The sequence below is a fragment of the Crassostrea angulata genome, chromosome 10 (assembly GCF_025612915.1).
Source record: "Crassostrea angulata isolate pt1a10 chromosome 10, ASM2561291v2, whole genome shotgun sequence".
Taxonomy (NCBI): domain Eukaryota; kingdom Metazoa; phylum Mollusca; class Bivalvia; order Ostreida; family Ostreidae; genus Magallana; species Magallana angulata.
Genome location: NC_069120.1, coordinates 43,148,160 through 43,163,061, shown reverse-complemented (window position 1 = coordinate 43,163,061; position 14,902 = coordinate 43,148,160). Strand labels below are relative to the sequence as shown.

The 14,902-nt window shown below is 35.2% G+C and overlaps 1 protein-coding gene across 18 annotated transcripts in view; it reads right to left on the bottom strand.

The window, feature by feature from the left end:
- LOC128166152 (microtubule-actin cross-linking factor 1-like) overlaps positions 1 to 14,902 on the bottom strand; it is an 82,654-nt gene that overhangs the window by 45,897 nt on the left and 21,855 nt on the right. For 15 of the 18 annotated variants that reach the window (XM_052831117.1, XM_052831123.1, XM_052831124.1 and 12 more), the window contains 24 exons: positions 12,489 to 12,652; positions 12,098 to 12,213; positions 11,757 to 11,863; positions 11,002 to 11,121; positions 10,394 to 10,489; positions 10,147 to 10,277; positions 9,454 to 9,711; positions 8,974 to 9,178; positions 8,540 to 8,668; positions 8,290 to 8,367; positions 7,772 to 7,933; positions 7,245 to 7,277; positions 6,355 to 6,459; positions 5,766 to 6,131; positions 5,431 to 5,585; positions 5,101 to 5,215; positions 4,840 to 5,014; positions 4,583 to 4,734; positions 4,292 to 4,452; positions 4,014 to 4,152; positions 3,567 to 3,751; positions 3,207 to 3,366; positions 2,899 to 2,982; positions 24 to 245 (listed from right to left, as the gene is read on the bottom strand). In XM_052831117.1, the coding sequence (XP_052687077.1) occupies positions 24 to 245; positions 2,899 to 2,982; positions 3,207 to 3,366; positions 3,567 to 3,751; positions 4,014 to 4,152; positions 4,292 to 4,452; positions 4,583 to 4,734; positions 4,840 to 5,014; positions 5,101 to 5,215; positions 5,431 to 5,585; positions 5,766 to 6,131; positions 6,355 to 6,459; positions 7,245 to 7,277; positions 7,772 to 7,933; positions 8,290 to 8,367; positions 8,540 to 8,668; positions 8,974 to 9,178; positions 9,454 to 9,711; positions 10,147 to 10,277; positions 10,394 to 10,489; positions 11,002 to 11,121; positions 11,757 to 11,863; positions 12,098 to 12,213; positions 12,489 to 12,652 (3,618 nt within the window). The remainder of the gene's footprint in view (positions 1 to 23; positions 246 to 2,898; positions 2,983 to 3,206; positions 3,367 to 3,566; positions 3,752 to 4,013; positions 4,153 to 4,291; positions 4,453 to 4,582; positions 4,735 to 4,839; positions 5,015 to 5,100; positions 5,216 to 5,430; positions 5,586 to 5,765; positions 6,132 to 6,354; positions 6,460 to 7,244; positions 7,278 to 7,771; positions 7,934 to 8,289; positions 8,368 to 8,539; positions 8,669 to 8,973; positions 9,179 to 9,453; positions 9,712 to 10,146; positions 10,278 to 10,393; positions 10,490 to 11,001; positions 11,122 to 11,756; positions 11,864 to 12,097; positions 12,214 to 12,488; positions 12,653 to 14,902) is intronic. The other 3 variants (XM_052831119.1, XM_052831127.1, XM_052831132.1) reach the window with 1 other exon arrangement.

The following is a 14,902-nucleotide window of genomic DNA, read 5'->3' as shown; positions in this document are numbered from 1 at the left end:
TATCGATAATGTTTTAGTTCTACCTGGATATTCACATTGGCCTCTGAGAGTCTGCGAGTAATCTCCCGTAGTCTGTCCTTGGTCCACTGAATCAGAGAGATGTACTGTCTATTCAGCTCGTCCAGCTCGATCTTGATCACCTCTGCCCCGTCCTGTCGCTTGAAGCGCTTGTTGATGCCCTGGATCAGAGCGGCGTCAATATCCTCCAGACTGCTCCTGTACTGCTTCAACCTCCGGTCATAAATCTGAAAGAAAAGAAAAACATTTCATGAATAGTCTTTTACTTTATTAATGTTCTTTGAACAGTAAACAAGTTCCAATCCATATCATAATATTTATAATAACAATATAGATATATAATATGCATGTTTGTTTTTAAATATACAAAAATGAGTGTACATTTCAGTAAATAAAAATAATGAATACTGTTTGCAAACTTAGTGTTAGGCCATACTGTTTGTTAACTATCATGTATAAGTTTTTTTGGCTTTTGTTTTAAACTTTAGCTTAATTAATTTTAGTGCAATGTAAACCATTGAGCACTGCACCCTAGTTTGCATGCTGCAGCTACAGTAGAGGCAGATTATCCAAAGTTCTACCCAAATTCCAACAACAATAAATTCTTACTGTACCCCACTAGCAATACATGTACCATTAAGCAAGTGATTGACCTTAACCCAAAATAAATAAATATATATACACAAGTACATTGATATTGGTGCTTCTCTGATAAATACTGTGTGCAAGAGCTGATACACAGTGTCAAAAATATGTTGTACATTCTAAATAGCTGACATATTCTATATACTTGACTATTCATCTGATAATTGATACTACATATACATCAAACTGCACCGGACATAAACTCTGCCTAAACTCAACTGTTTCAAAAACATACCATAAGATACAGTTTATTCAAATTCAATGCAAATGACTTACACCGAACATAAATGCAATAAGTGCAATCCACTATGCTAATGTTTCAATATCCAAGGACAATGATCCCTTATTACATGTACATAGATTTTTTTCTACAAGAATTCTACCATACCAACCTCAAGTATTCCTCATTGCAAGCATTCTTTCAACCATAAAACAAAGTGTGCTACCCACAACCTTTCTTTCTAACAAGTCTGAATTCATTCGTAAGGCTCTACTCAACTACTGAGACTATGCATATAAAGGTCAAAACAACATACTCCAAGACTACTCCACTAATTCTTTCAGATTTATTGTACATATGTATTGTAATCAAAATTTCTGAAAAGAATTTTCTAAATGCACTTGTACAAATATATAGAGGTATGTATTTGTATGTGATGATCAAATAATAGCTCATCATGTTCTTCAAATACACACAATGCCGACATGACTGATTTCGACATACCTGTAACTGTTAAAATCATTAATTCATGCTGCACTTCAAATTCAGTAAGCAGCTTTTCATACAATCATTCAGCAGGCATTAAAGCTAGAGTAACAAGCAAGGTGTGAAAAAAAAATGCAAAATATTTCTGCTCTCACATTTCTCTTTTCTAAAAATTATATTTTTATACAAATAAATCATATATACATGTACATGTATGTGAATACAGAAGTATTTTGTTTCATTTTTTAAGAAAAGCAAAAGCTGGGCTTTTTCAGAATGTTAAAACTAGGAGAACAATATAAAGTTGTTATAATAATGGTTGAATATAACTTAAAAGCCATAATAATTGTATCATCGAAAAGGAGTTTAAAACAATATCTAGAATCACCGAAACCTAAGGTGACGTCTACAAATGCCAAACATGCTAAAATAAACCATATAAACATCCTTAAAAACTCACTATTTTGAGCAAATGTTAATCTTAATATATTTTTATCAGTATCTTAAATTTAAACTTAACCAATCATTAAGAATATTTATGACAAAGGTCAAAGGTTATTTCATTCCAAACTGAGGCTCAAAGAACAGTGAGTGTTTAAAGAGACTACCACTACTGGCCCCCTTCCCCATAAGCGGGTTAATTCAATGGCACTACAAAGCTGTCACAGTTTACTTACTTCTCATTTCGGATTGTTGGTCTGACCGATTCAGTCAAGCAAGCAGCCCATGTTCATGTAGTGTGACATGAGATGAGGCTGTGAGCGGCTGTGCTAAATGGTTAACATTACTTCATTATCAGTGAGGCCCTATTACATTTAGAGGCCTCAGCTCATACATTTGTTGTTTCGTTTTTGATTTGTTTGGTTAAAAAAAGGGGGATTCTGTACTCACCCGACACATTTCTGTAATAATGAGCTTGAACTGTTTTTTGTATTGTGTGTTAATCAAAAGAAAAGAGCTGTCTGATTAATATGCTATAGGTTGATCAGCATGTTCAAAAGTCTCTAAATGCGCTGGGGGTCAATGCAGACAACCGAAATGTCTTCTATTGCAAAATAAAACAGCTGGCAAAACAACAGGGTTGATATGCAAGGCTTGTTCAAATTTCTACCAGCTACTTTACTGATAAAGTAGACTGGTCGAGGTTGATTGATTGCTGAAAGCTGGAACATGGTACATAAGAGAGTGATAAAAGGAATACACAATACGAAATGATTGGAAAACATATGACAGAACAGAGACATGAGGTTACAGGTTAGGTGTTAACATGACAGAAGAGGTGGACAAGGACAGTCTTTCATTCATCCTCACTCTCTCTCTCCAAAACAAACAAATAAAATTAAAAAAAAAAAACTACTCTTGACATGCTAAAACAAATTTGTTAACAGGTCAAAATAGCCTTCATTATGACTTTTCTTGATGTCTAGAAAGCATCCTATGGCAGCCTTGTTGCCATGAGTTTTTATTTCCATAATAAGCCAAGATGCCAATATGCTGCTAGTGATTTGTGGATGCAAGCTGTGCTGTACCTTAGCCTCCCGGATAAACTGTCCGCCATGTCGATTCACGGTCTCTATCTGGTATTGCTCTTCTCCAAGACTGTTGTAAATTGCCTATTATGATAAAATGATTAAATGCACATAAAGCCATAGAACTTTACCAGGAATACAATGTACCGTACATGTATTTCTATTGTCTCATAGAATAACTTTTATAATCATTGAGCTACATGTATATTTCTTCATCATGATTTTCTCCACAATGAGTGCTCTTTCAATAGTATGCTCAACATCCATTTTTAATGAGGTTAATCATTATCTAAATATGTTTAACTCACCATCGTTGGTTCTATGCACATTTTCAGTTCCTCTACTTCAAATGGTAACATTGGTAGTCTGTCTTTGGCTCTCTGCATCTCAGACACAAATGTCTGCTCTCCCCGGATGCCGGTTGTGTATTTTAACAGCATGTCATCAGCCAAATCTATACTTTGCAACCTATCAACAAAAAACATCCTAGTATTTTATTCTCTACTCTGGCTTAAATGTATATAATGACTGAAGTACAAGCAAGTTGCTTTTCAAAAATTCTTAACAAACTTGACCATTTCATGAATGTGGACTTTATTTAAAATACTTTGATCAGGACTATAAATGTTACCACTGTGTAAATCTTGACTTAGTATAAGTTTAAATACCTTTCAGACACCTGTCTGCAGACATTGTCCCAGCGCATTGTGATGGAGGAGACCTCTTCCTTCAGCAGCCCTATGTTGTAGGGGGTGCGGGTCTGGGACACACCCTCCCTACTGGACAGCCCACCCATCTCTCTCTGTAGGCTGGTAATCACAGGCTGGTGCTGCTTCGTGGAATTGCTCAAGTCCTGAAATACGCAAGCATATCAGTTGTCTAAGCAGCGCAAGGCGGATGATTATGCAGAGTAAGCATTACATGCTGCAAGGCATTTAATTGGCATTTGCGACATTGCAAGTTGAAATTATGAAATGAAAGAAAATATTGAAATTATCTTTACGTTAGTTTCATATAGAATTCATTATAAAATGATATCAATTTCATTCAGTAAATACAAATATACTCCTGCTTATACTAGAATATAATGAATAAGCTTATAATCTTCTTATAACCTGTAGTTCCTCCCTGAGTTGATAAAGACTTGAAGGGTCAGAGGTCATGGTATCCTGGGAGACCAAGGCTATTTCAAAGTCAGCAACAACTTGCTTCATGGACTCCACACCAGACAGCACAGAATCCACTGCTTTCAGCCTACAAACAATGAGTCTTCCTAAAAATTTGTCCATTTGATAAAACATGTTAATAAAAAAAACCATTAGCATTGAATTTGACCTCCTCATCGAGAAATAAAGTACACTTGAATTGAATGTGATTTACTTGATCCACTCACCTTTCGTTATTGGCCTCCGCTGTTGCCAACATTTGGTCCCACTTCTGCGAGACTTCTGAATACTTGACCTCCAAGTTGTGACTCCTCCTTGGCAATGTGGCATAGACTCTTCTGACCTTCTCTAGATCTCCTTCATAGGCTCTGAACATTCTTTCCCATGCCTTGAATAATTCAAAAAATTTTTTACTCATTTTATTGAAGCTTAAAATACAAATTTAGTGTTTATAAGTATACATTGTAAATCCAATTTTTTTCATTATCAATCCTAGTTGACTTGGTCACTCTACTCACTCTATGCTGTTCTAATGCATGCCGTATAGAAGTTCTATCCCATACAGCTGTCTCCATGCTGATGTGAGACTGGTCACATGACTTCAGTCCATGGTTCAGTGAATCAAGATCCTGTAGCAACGTCTGCTCAGGGGACTGGTTCTCGTTTATTTCTTGAAATAGACATCATTTAACCTCATAAAATCTTAATTAATACTCCACATCTTAGTACTTATCATGAACATAAATAATGTAACTAATCCATAAATGGAACTAACCATATTCCATGGCTGAAGCTGATAGACTGAGGAAGATTTGGTTACAGTTGGCCAACTCCTCTCGAAGTTTTCTCATTTCAGGAGAGGACTCTCCAATTTCCCTCATCAAGGAGTTTGCATCATCATTTAGAGTTTTCCAGAAAGCCTCTCTCCGAGATGGATCCAGCAGCATAAACTGAAATCATATCAAATTTTCATTTATGACTATAAATAAATGTTAAAGAGCTACACATAAATGTTTTACAATAGAAATGACCATACCTGCTTCAGATCCCAAGATTTCACTTTATGGATAGTAGCAAGCACCATGTTGTATCTCATTGTTCTGTATTGAAGTTTCCATTTTCCTAACAATTTTTCTAATTTAGATTTAAGGCTGAAAAAAAGAAGAAAAATATATCATCATTGAATATATATGATGCCTCAATATCAATTGGTTTGTGCTGAGAATTATAAAATAAATTCTCTGTATTTACTCCTTTATTTCTTATGAATTTTTTTTTAACTTGATGATGGGGTTTACATATTTTTTACAATGCCTGCAAACATTATTCTTGTATAACACCACAGAAAGAATTTGTTGTTCCTGACCTTTGGGCTGTTTGGATGGCATTTTGATTGGGTGGTGGAACGACAAAGCAGGCGGCTGGAACTCGGCCCTCCTGACCACTGCTGTTACGGATCCTCCAGCGGACTCCATCACTGTTATCTAACAGTAAGCAGTCCATGCCCTTCTCCAACAACATCTAAAATAAGAGGTAACTCAGTGTCAAATTTTGCATATGGCTCATAAACATTTATGCTGGTTGCCAGGGCTTTACTTTATAATTACTGTATAAACATAAGAACCATGGCCCTTTTAGCTAGATAAATGATAATGTATCTAACCATTATGATTGATACAAATTAACTATAAAAGTCTTTACCTCTGGTTGTCTGTAAGTACACAAGCACTGAACTCTGACTGGACTTTGGACCCTCGAGGACCTCAGCTGTAGAGGGGGGACCTCACCACTTCGATGTACGAGGCCCTCTATGTGGTGCTGTAGGCTGGTCAGGTGCTTCTGTAGCTCCTGGAGCTCCTTGACTCGCTGTTTGGCCTCGTCGGAGTCCAGGTGTTCCTGGCTGTATCTGGAGGACAGCACCTCCAGCTGTCTGTCGATGTCCTCCTCACACGTCTTACAGTCCTTGAAGAACTGGTGGTAGAGGGCCTTGAATTTGACATGCTGTTCAAGGCACACTGTCAGCTGTATCAGCCAGGACCACTGAGACTGCATGGCCTCCATATATGCCTGTCAATGTAGATGATTGAAAATAAATCAAACCTTTAACAAAAAATTTTAAAAAACTAGGTCAAATTTGGTACTAGGTATTCACTTTCAACAAACTTATTTCAACTGCAAACAGTATCAGTATCAAAATCTTTCTCTACATATATCTCTTTCTCAATATCTAATTCTCCATATCACTCTATCTATTTAACAATCTATCTTTTATCATCTCTCTATCTCTTACCCTGATGCTCTCTGATGCAGGGTGTCTGTCCAGTACCATGGCCGACCCTCGATCCTGAACGGAGTTAAACTGAGACTCTCTACCTTCCAACTCTCGAAGAATTGTCTATTTTGAAAATAAAACAGAAAATTACCAATAATATTCCTTTAGAATCTCACTGAAAAGGAAGCTTCAATCAAATTTTTAAAAGCAATGATTCAAAAAAGATGGATACACAACATTTTAATATCATTATTGATTTAACTGTTACTGAATGAATATATGTTGTTACTATCGTGTTAATATTATACATGCTCATCAACTGTAAAGAATAGTTATGATATGTACATGTATTCTACAGTAAGGTCTTAGTCAATCATGCAATACAGGGCAATCAACCCCCCCCCCCCCCAGTCATCCTTAAACTGGTAAAAATTACGATCTTCTTTGATGTCATTTTTATAAATTAATTAATAACGAGTCCCCCACATAATGTCTCACCGCAGGTACAACCTGGTGATACATTAAACCAAATCTCTGTCAACATGCAATTCCCTCCCCTACCTCCTTTCCCTTCGTATTTTTTTCGTAACCAAGTTTCAAGATAGAGCATCAAAGGATGCATGCAATTTCAGAGAACAGAAGAGAACATCACCATTTTCAATCAATGATTTCATAATAACACTTCACAGGCAAAAATAAAACAAGAGTTGGATAAAACAACAAATGCAAGTCGTCTAGGTCATTCAGATACAATTACATGAACAAGTGTATAGAATGTCAAATTCATGCTCAACAGCTTTCGTTATCAGTACACTGTTTGTCTCCCTGTTTTATGCTACCATCATAAATATATATATAGGATGTTATTTCACACAAAGGCATTCCTCGAAATATGTCAATTGTCAAACCTCTTTAGAGAGTGCCTCATAGCCATAAAATTCCTGGAAACAGACAATAAGTTATAACTGGAGATATAAGAAAAAAGACACTTGCTGAGTCACTGTGTAACACAATCTTGAATAGTTCATCTTAATGGTTACTAACATATTCAATATCATAAATCATGATAACAGCAGAATTTCTTTATCAACATGAACAAAAAACCCTGCTCCTTTCCCCGATTTTAAAAAATTCTGTTAGTCCCCCAAAATCCTCATTTTTGGCAAAATTGCAACATCTAATAAAATGGCACAGTATGTTGCAAATATCATGTTATTGGTATAAGCTCTTTTAAATCACACCTCATATCTTCTTGCTCCTTTTCCTAAAGCTAAAGCCAGTGATTAGAAAAAAGGGAAGGATGCCCTTCTTTTACCATTATAATTCCTTCTCTTACCATTATAATTCCTTCTTTTACCATTAAAACTCCTATGACTTGATACATGTACAGATATCGCCTCTTTCCACTTAACTTTATACTTAGCTCATGTCTCACCTTATAGGCCGAGTCTGTCTGCTCCATGTCAGCATCCGGTGAGCTCCAGTCTCGGCTGATCTCGAGATCCTCTCGCTCGTTGAGCCACATCAGTTCCTGAGTGGCCGATTGAAGGAAGTCCTGTAGTGATTCCAGGCATTTGTGTCTCCGTGTGGAAGTGTTCTGCAAGAAAGAGTGGGGGCACCTGTTACTTTTATGCAAAACTTAAGAAGAATTGATAATACTTTGTACTGTGGACAATTAAGATTTTGCGGGATGGACTATAGAATGTGCATTGGTAATACCAGGTCATCACAAAATGAAAATTAGTCAAATTTTAAAAAGACAAGTTTTAAAATTGCATCATTGTCTGAACAACTGTTCTATTTTTTAAAATTCTTCTCTTCTATGAAAATTACGAACACCGTGTATTATACAATTTTTAGAAAGGTACCCCATGAACATCTCAATGTTTCGAGTTACCGGTAATTGAAATTCTTACATTTCAATTAATAAGTGGATCAGTATAAGTTACTTACAGTTAGCAAGGAGTATGCCACTTCCACCTTTGCCAGCCATTTGGTAAACAATTTACTTTCTTCCGGCGGTAATGTTTTCTTTAATATAGAAGGAAAAAATATTTACCTTAATACTTAACAAATGACTACTATTTTGTAACTGCTACTAAAAAAATCTTAAAATTATGATTAATTGAAAAATTTTCATCTCTTAGCAAAGTCAAAATGAATATTAACATAAATGCAAACATATATCTACTGGGCCCCTTACCCCATCTGCGATGCACCTATCCACTTCCTTCCTGAAGCTCAACACTTCCCGATGAAATTCCTCATGTTCCTCTGCCAGACTCTGAACTGTGTCAACGTCACCTCCATATTCAGCATTTTCAAGAGATTTCTGAAAATACACCAAAATTTTCGTTTCATACTGTGATTTAACCAATATTCGTTGAATACCAAATTTCGTGGATTTCGTTGTTTAGTTGATCCACGAAATTAAATGTTCATCGAAGTGCAATTTTTATTAACATTTTGTATTGATAGGGTTATTAACCACGAATTTACGTATCAACGAAACTGTGATTTTCACGTCATCCACGAAAATTGATACCCTTGAATATTAATGAAACCACAGTAGTTTCCAATATCTTTATCCAATACAATGTTTGGCAGCGTGGATGACCATAAAAAAATCTGACAAACCTGTCTGCTTTCTATCCAGTTGGAGCATTCTTGCACATGTTTAAATATTGGGTTGGTCTCAATCAGTCGAATTTCTGTGACAATTTCCTTTTTCTTTGTAAGAGTGGAGCTTTCCTCTATGTAAGATTTACTGATGAGTTTCTGGATAACTTCACCAAACAGCAGTGTTCTCAGCTCAGACACCCTGGACTGGATGGAAGAAGCCCTGGAATAGAATTAGTATTTGTTAGATCAGTCAAAGCCTATTGTGCCTCACATTAATTGGTTATATCATCAATCCTTTTAAAGAGAGTATGCTTCTTTCAAAATCAAAAACATATTTTGTTACAATGCATGTTTCTGAACTAAGCTCCTTGAATTTTGATTATTTCTCCGTCATTTTTAAAAATCATCAAAACTAGCAAATCCAAATATTTCAAACTTTTACACTCAGGTAATTAAAAAATCCACATAGATTGACAAAATTGCACGACTCCTTACCTTCTGAAAAGCTGATCAGACGTGGCAAATTTCCCCTCCTGCAGCATCTGGATGTCTCTGAACACACTGCGAGCCATTTCCTCAATGTTCTGGAGGGCCCGGTCTATGGCATCACAGTTCCTCTTGGCCTCCAGTGGGTGGATCTTCTCAACCCTGGTCTGCTCCTCACGAATGCGAGGACCGATATCCTCCAAGCTGTCCTCACAGTGTTTACAGTCTCTGTGGACCTTCTCCGCTAGTCTTTGTAGTCTTTCAAGTCTGTAAGGCAATATCCAATATAAAACTATAGTGATCCATATAGGTACTCACTTCTCCAATTGCATTTAATAAAGCTTAAAATAATTGTTCTATATATTGTTTTTAGCTAATTGTAGTCTTTCTAGTTTGTTGGGCAACATCCAAGGGAACATAAAACTCTTGGGATCCAAACATATTCAGTAAAAAAAGGCCAGAGAAAAAAATTCCAAAATATCTAAGGATTAGAGATATAGAGGTTAAAATTCATGGAAAAGTTAAGTTTGGGACTTCCATTTGATATGCAAGTATTGTCTTTAAACTGATTTTTTGGCAACATCAGTTTACGTTCACGCTCCTTTGATGATCTAAGATTATGTAAAACACATGAGTTACATTTATACTTAAAACAGGATAGCAGCCATTAATTTTGACCCGAATTTAATGTCAAATTCTCACCTGATGATTTCTGATTGAATGTAGTTGTCCCTTTCTTGTTGTTGAAGAGCGAACCTCTCCCAGAATCTGTTCATGTTCTCTGGTCGTATTTCCTCTGGTATGTTCAAATACGCCGTTCCTCCTTGAAACCCCTAATATCAGAATTACATCATAGTGTAACAGCACATTACTCCAGAAATCTTGTTTTGATATTGATGCATATATGAAAAGTAAAACAAATTAGCAGACACTGTGCATTGGCAGATACCTGAATTTCATCATAGATGTGAAATAGCTTCTTCTTCATTTCCAGTCGGGGTGGAACCTCTTCGATTTTGAACTTATTGCACTCTGCCTGCAGAGTCTGCAACAATAAAAGTTATCTCATAAGCTGGAAAGCTGCACCTCTAAATTTTCATTTTCTATATCATACAAGTAAACCATGTCTTATTCAACTATAAAATAGATCAAATTGCAAAATCTTCCTAGTATGAAATTGGAAAAATTACCTTGCCAACAGATTATTTTAACTAATTTTGTTAACCTCTAGAAAGTCAAGTAATTCAATTTTCAAAACTTTTAATACCCACATGAGTTCAAAGCCATTGATCACACATCAATTCACACAAGTTAGCAAATATGACCAATACCTACATTTGTATTTTATTAATTTCATTTCAAAAAAAGTTTTGTACCATAATTAATCTTCATATTTTCTACACAATCTTGTATCAAAATCTCCAAATCAAGCTTTATTTTCATACCATTGTAAACAGTTTCAGTGACCTGTTTTAGTACATGTACATGTATTGTACACAATCAAACTTAAAGACCATCCTCTCGTTTTTCGAGTGTTAATAAAATGAATCCCCTTACCTTCATTTCTATAAGAGTTGAGGGGAGTTTCTGCTCTTTCATGGCTATGATGGTCTGTTTCAGCCATGAGATGAGGGAGGAAGCTAAATCTCGATATTCGTCTATCTTCAACTGTCGCTCCTACAAACACAAAAGAAATGCAAACTCTCAAATATCCCTTATTTCAATTTAACAGCGAAGAAAACTTTCTAAATTAACTACCGGTACATTAATGATACATTGATCATAATTAATCAATATGAAAAAATCATTTCTGTAGCAATAGTATACTGTATGTTTCTATTCAAGCATAAAATAAAGTGTGAATTATTAACCTCGTACAGTATGGGCTTACAGTTAGGTAAAAAACCACTGTGCTGAGAAACTTTGAATGTAGAATACTTAGCATTTGGTTTACTTTGAAATGCTTTAGCAAAGGAGTAAATATAGTATTAAGAGAATGTGAGCATTCTAATATAACTTTAATAATCTTAATAACTAGATATATTTTTAGAAACACAAGCAAAGAGTTTTCAGGGGGTGTAATTTGTAGTAATTTTCAAGACTTAGACAAATTAAGAAAAGGAATTAAGTATGATAAGATTGTAAATTGGGTCACCTCTACCAAAAATAGTGGGACCCAAGCCCGGTAATGGTGACCTAAGGATAAGTAAGGCATTTACAGTATCACATTATTATTATAGCTCACATTACTCCAGATTATTTAAAGGAGACAGATATGTATCAAGGTGAAATTGGCATCTCTTATATCTTACATTGTCCCTAAGAGTTTCTTCGACACTGGGAACATCTGGGAAGACATCGTATAGAGAGGAAATGTAAGTGATCACAGATTTCTCATCCGGTTCTGGGACATCAACATCTGTAACAACATTTTTTTTTAAATTTTATATTTCATAAAAAAAAAAATTTTTAAATAATTTTTTAGGCCATGCATCTAATTTTACACAGAATCTCATTACAATAATTCTCTGAGCCCCAATCAGAATTCATTAATAATATTTTGCCATGTTAAAAGTTCATAATGATATAAAGATAAAAAAAAACCCATGTTTTTTAGGACTTAAAGTCTGATTTATATCACAGAAATGGTTACCTTCAGGATCTAACAGTCGTGTTACCCCAAACTCCGTCTCTGCAATGCTGAAGGCCTGTTCTAGGTTTTGTCTTGGTGTGCTCACTTGTACCTTCCGAAAGTCCACCAAGTCAGGTCTAAACAGAGGAAATGATGGCACAGTTTTATAACAGGGTTTTTTACCATACAGTAAAATAGGCTGAATACATTGTAACAAATTAATGCTGGCAGCAAAATCACTTTCATTCCTTTAGGTCTTACAATGTATTATAAACTGATAAATTATTACAAATCAAATTTTTATCTTCTCTGGTATTTAGGTATGTTAAGCATGTTTATCGATAACTCTATTTTTGATAGAAATGTGAGCTGGAGAAAGTTGTATTTTTTGTGCATCATAAACTTTCACTACCTGTGTCTGTGTATGATTGAAAGAAATGCCCGTCCATCTCGCCAGCTACTGGAGAAGTTTTTGACCTTGACCCCTGGGTAACCTTCAACTGTCCGTCTGCTCCAAAGAAGCAGTGCCTCTTTGGCCGAGAGATCTTCTTGTCCTGACACAACCACATCTGAGATCTGAAATCCAAAAATCCAAGGTACAACATGGCCACAGAAAATAACAGTCTATGGCTAACAGAAGATATGTACTTTTGATCTAACCTAGTCATTGTTATCAAGAAACTGATACAGCTTATCAAGAAAGCATGCTAACTAGGGACCATGACATCTCTACAAGTTGATGCTGAATTCTTCTTCACCCTTAATGAACATGGAAGTTGGTTTTATGACCAGATAGGAAAATGTAGGGGCCTTGTAGACCTATCAGAATTGAAAAACTAAGAAATCTTCGGCAGCCTTTATAATGAGCACTCAGTGACTTCCAAGAACTAGATTTACCACCACTGAACCTTGGAGGAGAATTGCTCAAGCTTGCGAAAATTATATGATAAGTTGATAAGCAATTACTACAGACTCTGATAGTAAAAAAGAATGAAGAATTCATTGTAAAATGTGTGGAGCCTTCTCACTTCGTCATCCCCCATTTTACCTTAATCTGATGCACTATTGCAAATCAACAAAAGAGGTTTACAGGTATTAGGCTTTGCAATAATATTTAAATATGATTTAAAAAATCAATGTGTGCTAGATGAATATAAATTTACAGCCATTCAATGATTCAAAAGCAACTCAAAGGATGTTTATCTTCCAATGTTTATTAAAGTATTTTTAGTATTAAAGGGCCTGTCGAAAGAAGGAGTGCACTTTTCATTCAATAAAATATTTTATGCGCTTTATAGATTCTTCAAAATTGTACAGCCCTACAAAACATATGGAATGATATAAGAAAGCAATGTTCGAATTTCATTATCTACTAAAATTAAGCATGTATTCTTTATTTGCAATGTTGAACAATTTATGAACAATATTTAAAGTTTGCATTCAAAATTATTTTTGAATATGATGTAAGATTTTGTGATACTCTCTAAAAATAAAGTTATTCAGAGCTACAAAGGTTCAGCCGATATACATACAGAGAAAGATTATAAAAGATTAAGATCAAGTGTCTTTCTTCACATTGCTTTCGAAAATTACATAACTCCCCCCCCCCCCCCCCCCCCCCCCCCACGAGAAAAAAACCCTGCTAGTAGCTGCTTTAAAGAAGTCTGTTTGGGTTTCTTATCGGCATGGGTCATCCCATATGCTAGGTAAATGTGATATCTTCCATACATAATACATTGATGACTTGTGAAACAGTGTTGGGTTGTGCATCTGTGATCAACATACAACTACTCCTTTATTCAGAAATACCTGTTGTATCATATCGTATTGCACATATTTGTATCTTAGAATACAAAATGGTCACCTGGGTGGATTCAGAACTTTAGAACCAATTTAAGAGGAGCTTGGACTTTGGGTGGTTGAATCAAACAGCATTGTGATGTAGGTCTGTCTATTTCGTTGTTGGCCACTCAGTCATGGCTCTTTGAAATAAACAAGATTTGTCTGGCTTTTGAGCCAAGACTACACAATCTGTGCATATTTCACTCGAAACCAGCGTCATTTTTTACTTGTTTTAATGCAAGAAATAGGTAGTAACGTCCTACCAAAAGTCCAAGGTCTTGTTAAAATGGTTCTACATTCTATTACCACATATAAGATCTGCAGGTTTCAATTGGGGATTCAACTTTTGTTGATTTTTTAAATAATGATACTTAATATTCAATTTTGTTCATATCAATTAAGTGGCATCACATATGCCATAAAATAACTGGATACTTCAATACAATAAAACTACAGCAGTTTTGTTTTGTTTTTATTTATACGCATCAAAATTCGGAAAATTTCAAAAACTGAGGCAATATGAGGGATAAAAACTTAATATAAATCTAAATAATAGAACTTAGATATGCACATGAGCAGTGAGTATTATGGTAGTAAATTGAATGTAAAGCATTTAACATAATTTCCTAGCCCCACAGTATTGGAAAACCTTTAAAAAAATATATCTCAGTGTAAAATTTTGAAAATTAACTACCCAAGGATTCTTTACAAAATCCATTTTTGACCTAAACTACCAAACACAACATTTTTGCTGTACTTTAAATTCACACATTCATGTCAAAGTAAATTTTCTTCTACATAAATCACTCTGAAGAATTCTTAGCAAACCTAGCAGAAAATTCCACCACTGGTCGTTTAATCTTGAAAACTCAATTTTATATCTGTACCAGGTACATATTCATAAGACTGAAGGGTTGATCAGAAAAAAAAATATTCTAAATTGATGAAGTGTCAATACTTTTCCTGTGAGAGAAAAAGAAGAAA